The 8366-nt window shown below is 31.1% G+C and overlaps 2 protein-coding genes across 2 annotated transcripts; both read left to right on the top strand.

Moving 5' to 3' along the window:
- The first annotated feature begins 688 nt into the window (after window positions 1–688).
- LOC114192165 (C2H2 and C2HC zinc fingers superfamily protein) lies at window positions 689–5014 on the top strand. The gene is made up of 5 exons (XM_028081788.2): window positions 689–926; window positions 1503–1703; window positions 2742–2817; window positions 4205–4300; window positions 4386–5014. The coding sequence occupies exons 1-5, from the start codon at window positions 918–920 to the stop codon at window positions 4709–4711; spliced, it is 708 nt and encodes a 235-aa protein (XP_027937589.1). The 5' UTR covers window positions 689–917; the 3' UTR covers window positions 4712–5014.
- Window positions 5015–5351: 337 nt separating this feature from the next.
- On the top strand, window positions 5352–6491 carry LOC114192166 (uncharacterized). Its single transcript, XM_085665112.1, has 2 exons — window positions 5352–5565; window positions 5783–6491. The coding sequence occupies exons 1-2, from the start codon at window positions 5479–5481 to the stop codon at window positions 6239–6241; spliced, it is 546 nt and encodes a 181-aa protein (XP_085521238.1). The 5' UTR covers window positions 5352–5478; the 3' UTR covers window positions 6242–6491.
- The last annotated feature ends 1875 nt before the right edge of the window (window positions 6492–8366 follow it).

Below are 8366 nucleotides of genomic sequence, written 5' to 3'. Positions count from 1 at the left end.
TATATTAATATATACAAATATCTCATAACAATATATAATATTATTTTTCCTGGTTGAATAATTATTCGCCAAATATTATTTTTTATAAAATAAATCTTTTAAAATAAAATAAAAATTTTAAATTATAAGTAACAAATTGCTTAATCTTTTACTAAAAATATTTAACTATATTTATATATATTTTAATTATTAAAAAAATTTGGATTTATACATACAATGTATTAAAATCTATAATATATATATATATATATATATATATAATATATATATATATATATATATATATATATAAAGAGGTATCTTTTTTTGTGTTTACATCTCGTTATTTTAATTTTATTCTTAATTATTATTTTAAAAATTAATTATTTTATATATATATTTTATTTTTTTAATTTTAACAATTATATATTCTTTAATGATTTTAACTTAAATTTTTATAAAAATTAAAAAAATTCGAACACAGCTTATATTTTCGCTAGTATTTTATAAAACTTATTTTAAAATTCATGTTTCAAAAATCATATTTTTAAGACTCTGCTCTGAAATAAAAATATTAAAATAACTTGTTTCTTCTAAAATAATTAATAAAAAAAGTCATATTTTTATGAAGACTGAAATAGGCATTTTAAAAAATATAGGGGGTGTGGTTAGAAATTTTGGATACAGAAAAAAAAAATAACTTCCTTTCTGTGCTTGGACAAAAACACGTTCTCTCTTTCCCTTTCTCTGTTTCTCTTTCATCCAAGTCGCTGACATTATTTTGTTTCCAAACTCTCTGCTTCACTTTTTGGAGGTTTTTGAAATTTGAAGAGATTAGGGTGCACTTCACACACCATAACTCAAGAACCTCTATCCTTCTCAGCTTTCAATTATTCTTTAATTCTTGCCGCCTCGATTCGCAACCCTAATTTGCTGTCATGACTGAGGTAAACTCGTTAATCACCGCAATTTTTCATTATATAGTTTTCATAATCATTCTGATGCACTCTTCACAGTTTTTTTTATAATTTATTTTCCTGCGAGCAAATGACATCAAGGTCTTTTTTCTTCGACCTTCTGCCCCTTTCATAATCGAAATTACCACCCAGAAATCCTGTATATGATGAATTTATGCTTCTTATACCTAAAAACCAAATTAATGTAAACAATAGTTGGATTGTGTAATAATATATTGGGAATAGGACTGTAGGAGACTATTACAAGTGCATGTTTAAGTCGGTTTATTTTGTAGAAATACTGCTTTTTTTTGTAAAAAAATAAGAATTAATTCTTCTATATCTATATGGCAAACATGTGGTAAGTATATTTTAGAAGAGCTGTTGGCTGTGTGTGAATTAGACTATCATGAGAGAAGGATTTGGAGGTGGGTTATTGAGATGCAGTGGTATGTTCGGTTTTCTGATATGTGGAAAGTTGGAGTTGTTATTTGTGGCTGATAAATTGTTTGGATGCACCGAGAAGTTGGGGGTCTTTGTTTACTCCTTCATTTTTATGGTTTTCAGTACTGGGTCAGCCAGGGCAACAAATGGTGCGACTTTTGCAAAATTTATATATCAAACAACCCTTCGAGCATTAGGAATCATGAGCTTGGTCAACGCCACAAAGATAATGTTGCCAAGAGGCTGGCTGCTATGAGAAAAGAGAATATTGCTAAGGAGAAAGAGCAGAAGGAAACAGCCCGTGCCATTGAACAAATCGAAGCGGTAAGGATTTTTCTCTTTATTTATATTTATATTTTTATTACTGATATTGATGCTGCACTCATCATGCTTGGAAAAAAATTTTGATATCACTTTTATAAAGCTTGAACGGGACTTGTTGGTACAATCAGTGAGGTGTGCTAGTAACCTATTTGATTAACATAGTAAATCAGGCATGCATAAGGAAGGACCAGCAAGGTTATCAAACTAGGGAGTTTACATAATGTGTGAAGCTTCTTTGAATTCATTCTTAAGGTTGGAAAATGCTAGCTAATACGAAAACCAATGTTTAAAATCCAAAATAGTATTCAAGCAGAAGGTAAAATCTTTTGTAGATGACAAAAAACAGTGAGGGTTTGAACGATTCATGCCGTTGATTAGAACCTAAGTAAAAGATTGCATATTTTGGGCTTTCCATGAATAGAGCCATGTAAAAGAATGTTAAAATTCATAAGCAAATCACATAATCATGAACAGTTCCTTCATCCATACTGTTTTACCCTCTTTGTTCAAGCCACAAAAGCAAGCCTGTTGAAGTTACGGAAATGGACTGCTGCAAAGTCAGAAAACATAAGCGGTTCTCACTTTTTTTTTTTTAAATTTCTCCCTGATAACAATGACCCTTTTTTCTTTACAATGCTAGAATAAATGAGTGGAAATTTCCCGATAACATAATGAAAATTATTGGTTTTAGAGGAATGCTAGCTATGCAAACACTGTCAAAAGTCAACATGTATTCAAAAGAGGTTGAATAAGTATGTTATTAGCATTTCTCTTGACTTAAATCCAAACAAAATACTTGATCATAGAGTGGTCATGGATTCCCAAAATAATTTTTCAAGTGAAACATTTACTGTATTTGAAGATTGAGAATTATCAGGAAAGGGAAGTTGCCGGAAAGTCACAGCTATCTTAGTTTTTTTTTTTTTTCAAATTGGATATATTTGAGTTTCAAGAGTATTGTATGTTTTGTTACAGATTTACACTGAAAGATGAGATATATAAATTTTGTTATATCTGTTTCTTTGTATTCTAATGCAGAAAGCACAACGTAGCTATCAAAAGGATAAAGCAAAATTTGAGGAAGCCAGAGAATCACTCGAATTGGATGGCCAAGGTTGTAAGTAAAATCTGTTTATCTCTATTGATAGAGTTGTGATTATTAATTTGCTTATTCGGGTACATTGTTTTGACATTCTGTCTATGTTTAGATCATAAACTGTTGTCCTCTACATAGAAAAAAGCATTTTGGAGTCATCAATTAGGAGAACTCCCTTGAAATTACTTATATTTTGTGGTTTTTCAAAGCATTACAAAGAAGTTATTGTGCCACACTTCTCTCCTAAGATGATCAGTAATAATTATTATACATAAAAGACCGGATATTTCTTTGTTGCATAAAGGGGTGGTAGTTGGCTTGTATAAAGTGGATATGTCAAGCAAACCCTACTTTGTAAGTAATTGTTCAGCAACCTGTAGTTATAACCAGCTTTACTTTGGAAGAGGAACGGTAAGACTATTGAGCATTGGAAATTGTCCTAACTAATATTAATTTCATGTGGTAGATTTAGGCGTTGTAATTCATAAAATGTTATTAAAACTAGTTTTTCTACCGTGCACGGGGTTTTTGTAGATGTAATATTTTTGGAATGGCAAGTGGTTGGCTATCCAATAATCTATATGATGAAAATATAATGTCTTTAAAAAATTGTGAAGTGTATAAATAAAATATGTTATTAAAATAAGCCCTAACCCTTTAAGGATTGGTAACCTGGTGTATTTAAGAATTTTGGGCTATTTTTCTGTCAAATTTTAATTCTCCACAGAGAAATTTAATCTATGGTATAAAATATCTCTAAAACGTGTTCTACTTAATTTCTTTCTTCTATTGATAAAGTGGAATTATTTTCCTCAGAAAAGAACTTGAATATAAAATCTAAGAATTAGTCTCCCCCCCTTGTAGGTTATTGTTTTTTCTTTTTCATTTTGTAGATAATACCATGGTAAAAGGACAAGAAAATGTTGAAATAATGTTATTATGGCTTATTGGACTAGGTTCACTGAAAAAAACAGAATAAGTCTATTTTACTCTCAATTTTTTTTCTCCTTAAAACAATTTCGATTTTTTTTTTCTGAAACTATTCATGGTTTTGGTAGTTTGTATTGACAGCATAAATATAAAATTTTGTTCTTGTTCGGCGTGGAAAAAGATATGGAAATGGATCAACTGCTCTGTTGCATTTTCAACTGCATCTCCAATTGAGGGCCAAATTTGTTTTTAAAAATTTAGCTTTAACATCTTTGCATAAAACGAATGAAATTATGGTCAGGATCTCTGCATTCTCTTTTTAAACTGCAGAGGAGCATGATAAAAAAAATGTATACATGTAGCTTCATGATACAAATCCAACTCTATATACTCAACAGACGTGTCAGTGTCGTGTATTGCATTGTTGCTGTATTGATTTTGTGTCCCAACTGATTTTTGCTTCATGATTGTGTAGAATGGGAGCTTGACAGCAGTTCAGGCTATTATTATCATAAAACAAATGGATTTTGCTATGACCCAAAGTCCGGATTTTACTACTCTGATGCCATTGGTATGACACTAGAACTGTTGTCTTACCTACATGTGAATTATCATGTTGATAATTGATGGCTATTTACTTCAAAATATTTCAATAGGCAAGTGGGTGACAAAGGAAGAAGCATATGTCTCCCCTCACTTTACATCTAAGTCCTTGTCATCATCAAAATCGAAATCAGATGAAAACAAATCAAATAAGTCTCAAAATGGATCTTCATCTGGGTTAGTTACAACTGTGAATCCTAAAAGAAATTCGAAAGCTGCTCCTTCATCTCTTGCAGTCGGAAAGAGAAAAAGGCCTAATGAAAAATCCAAAGTTATCTCTGAAGAAGAAAAAGCAGCTCTCAAGGCAAGAGAGGCTGCAAGGAAAAGAGTGCAGGAGAGGGAAAAACCCTTGCTTGGCCTTTACAGCAAGCCTTACTAATAACTGTGCAAATTTACCTTAACAGACGTGGCTTTCCCCAGAAATATGAGGTCGTTCTTCTTTTTGCCTGATTCCTTTATGCTGTGTCATTAAGGTGGGGTCCTAATTCCCCAATTGTTTTCCATGTGACTCTCTACCTTGTACAATGTAACTGCTCCATTTTCTGTTTTTGTTTTTGCAATATATACTAATTTGCAGCCTTGTTTGTATCTCGGAGTGGAGAAAAGGACACATCATCCATATTTATTTTGAATTTCCAGTAGCTTTTCACAACGGAAAATAATATAACAACGTTTTTATGAATCCATTTCTCATCATCATGTTATTTGTGTAAAACCGTATTTTGTACAAGAAAGGGGAAAAATTTACAGTCATACGCACACAATAAGTCTTGTGTTTACTAAGTAATTGACAATAATTTTGGATTAGTTATTGTTCGCGCAGTTGGGACCGTTGGTTTTTAATTTTAATATATTATTTTGGTTCAGACTACAGGGAATTATTCTCCATTTGGGTTTTTAAATGCTTTGTTTCGAGTTCAGAGTCATATTAACGGGCATTTCTTCCTGCCCAAAAGAATCATATCATACTTCAGATTATCAATGCTAGTTACTAAAGTTTTTAGGATACAGGAAGTTGTGACCCATATTTACTCCCAAAATTCTGAAGGAGAATATAGAAAGAAGAAAATCAAGTTGGATGCTAAAGGCTCTGTCTTTGTGACTTTCACCTGACAATGACTTGTCCAATTTGGCTTCTAAATCAACATGAACATGCTGTTATTTCCCTTCACCATGATCATTGGTGGCAATAAAAGCACAAAGTTTAAGCATAATAGGCTAACCCAATGTCAAGTAATCCTCCTTCATCTTTTGTCTGCTGATTAGATGATATCCTTTTATTGCCATTCAAGTCACTCTATTCACTTTATTCTCCACAATGGAATCCCTCAGCTCCCTTATATAAGCACACACCCACATTCATGTTGAACACAAATCAGATCGAAATACACCACACTTCAGTGAACAATTTCTTTCATTCTCCTTAAAAAGAATGCCTTCACCTGTGCAGCCAAATCCCTCTCCATCAGAGGGAGAGAAACACAGGCAATTGAATAGAGACATAAGGGACATGGTCTCTGCCATCACTCACAGGGCCACTGATTTTCATAAATCAGGCTCAACCCACCACAATTTAGAGAAGGATGAGAAACATGGTTTGAGCATGGTCACCCTTGCAGGTAACAACAATGGTGCCACTCTGAGAAGTGAGTTGGATGATAAATCAGGCACCCATTCTGATGGTGATGAGCCAGAGGCACTGAGCACCTTTGTTAACAGCAACTTCCAAGCCATCAACAATTCACTCATGTTTGGTGGCAGTTATCAGGCCAATGACCCTGGTGTGCACCTGGATATCTCAGATTTCTCCACTCATCCTCACCACAAGGAAGAAAGACATGGGAAGAAGGGAAAGAAAACAGAGAAAAAAACTTCTAAACCCAATGATTCATCATCTGATTCAGATTAATACTGTTGCTGAAAGCATCAAACCTGTTGAGTGCCAGAGAATACATACGTTCTAAACCGTTGTGCCTTGCTAGAATAGAACCACTTGTGTCCATTGTTAAGCACACTAATCATATCTTATATCCTAAGCATGTTTGAATAACCATGTTTTTGTAATATGTTGCTTGTCTTGTTTTATTCTTTGCTTTGTGCGTGTCAAGCAAAAGCAGTATTTAAAATTTTCTCATCATAAGTGTATTCTCTATGCCAATGATTTGTGAGTATATAGTGTATGCCATGGTGAATTTGGTTTGTGTATTTGACATATATTTTAATACTACACTATTTTGCAAGTTTGGTTGGAAACGTTGTTGATCATTTGATTAACTATAGTGTGATTGTCACTGCATAGCAATGTTCAAGACATAGTAGTGACTCACTTAACCTTCTTCTTTGTGCCAGTTTCGCACACTTCCTAGTTTGTGTACTTCCTACTAGAGTTACAGAGAAAATATATTTTAGGGTAGTCAAATATGATTGAGAGGAAAAATTGTTATTTAATTAAAAGGACACATCAACCACCTATATATATATATATATATATATATATATATATATATATATATATATATATATATATATATATATAAATTTCATATTGTTATGCCGCAATCGAACTTTACTTTTATTAAATAGATAAAATTACTCACTTGAGCCTATAATTAAGCAAATTTTGCCTTTTTTTTTGAACTTAAAAATCATTCCTTTTGGTCCTTAAGTATATACTAATTTATGTTTTTTTATAGCTTTAGACGGTGAGAACTAAAAGAGGTTAAAAATGATATTGTAAATATCAAAAGAATATAAAATGATTAATTTTTATTAGTGGAGTGGTCAAAATGGGTTGGAACCCGCGAGTCAACCAGGTTCACCATGGGTTCGGACCGGGTTAGGTTAATTTTTTTTATAAATTTTAATATGGGTTGATTTTTGACCCAACTCACCTAGAACCCTATTTACTCGAGTTGAACTCGTAATGAGCCGGGTTGGTGAGCTAACCTGCAAATAAAGGGTTACACAAGTGTTTTTTGTTAAGTTGAACTTTGTATTTGGATCATGTTAGGTTGTTTTTTTAGCTAATATATATATATATATATATATATATATATATATATATATATATATATATATATATATATAATTTGTTTTTGTGTGATTTTGATTTGTATTGGATTGTATTAAAGTTTATTTAGATTTTAATTAGAATTATAATTTAGTTTTGACTGAAAAAAATAAAAAAAATTGTATTACTTTAATTAAGTGAATCCGTGAGTCAATCTATTTAACCACCAACCCATGGTGGGCCGAGTCGGATTTAAATTTTTTTAATCCATTAATAAGTGAGTTGGATTGGATTGACTCACTAAGTGATCAACCCCTGATCGATCGTGCTGGATTGGACCGGATTATCCATTTTGACAACTCTATCTATTAGTACAGTCACTAAAAAGAGTAATTCCACCTATTTAGTATTATGAATAGTTGAAAATGTATAAGAATTTGTAAAATAGTATATGTGTGCTGGTATTTAAACATAAATTTACAATAATTTGAACATTTCTTAATTGTGTATGTTATCGAAGAATTAATATTTTGATAGATAGAATAACTAGCATATTACTGACTCTGTCTTTAAAGGTTATAGAAATACTAAAATTTTCATTTCAATAAAATAATTATGAACTTTTTTTACTTTATTTCTTTTTATTTATACTCCATAATAAATATATAAGTATAACGTAATTGAAGATTAGAGATAGAGAATAAAGTTACAATTAGCAAAAAAAAATTAATGAATTATATTTAGAACTTAAAATTAAAAAACTTTTATAAATATGCCTGTTAAATCCGAACGGTAAATTTTGTTAGTACAAGTCAAACTGGTACGAACATTCTTCAAGATCTTATATTTAGTCCGTTGATGTATAAAAAAATAATCATTTGAGTTCAAAATTACAAATTTAAGTGGATTCCTCTTTTAAATCTAGAAGAAAAAAGTTAATAAATGGGACCTAACAAAATTTTAATTTTTAATAAAATTTAGTCATATGGAGAAAGTATTAAAACTAGAATGTTATAGTGTTTTC

The sequence above is a fragment of the Vigna unguiculata genome, chromosome 7 (assembly GCF_037176805.1).
Source record: "Vigna unguiculata cultivar grain cowpea cultivar isolate G323 ecotype 2 chromosome 7, ASM3717680v1, whole genome shotgun sequence".
NCBI lineage: Eukaryota > Viridiplantae > Streptophyta > Magnoliopsida > Fabales > Fabaceae > Vigna > Vigna unguiculata.
The sequence above is the reverse complement of the archived record's forward strand: the minus strand, read 5'-3'. Positions and strand labels throughout refer to the sequence as shown.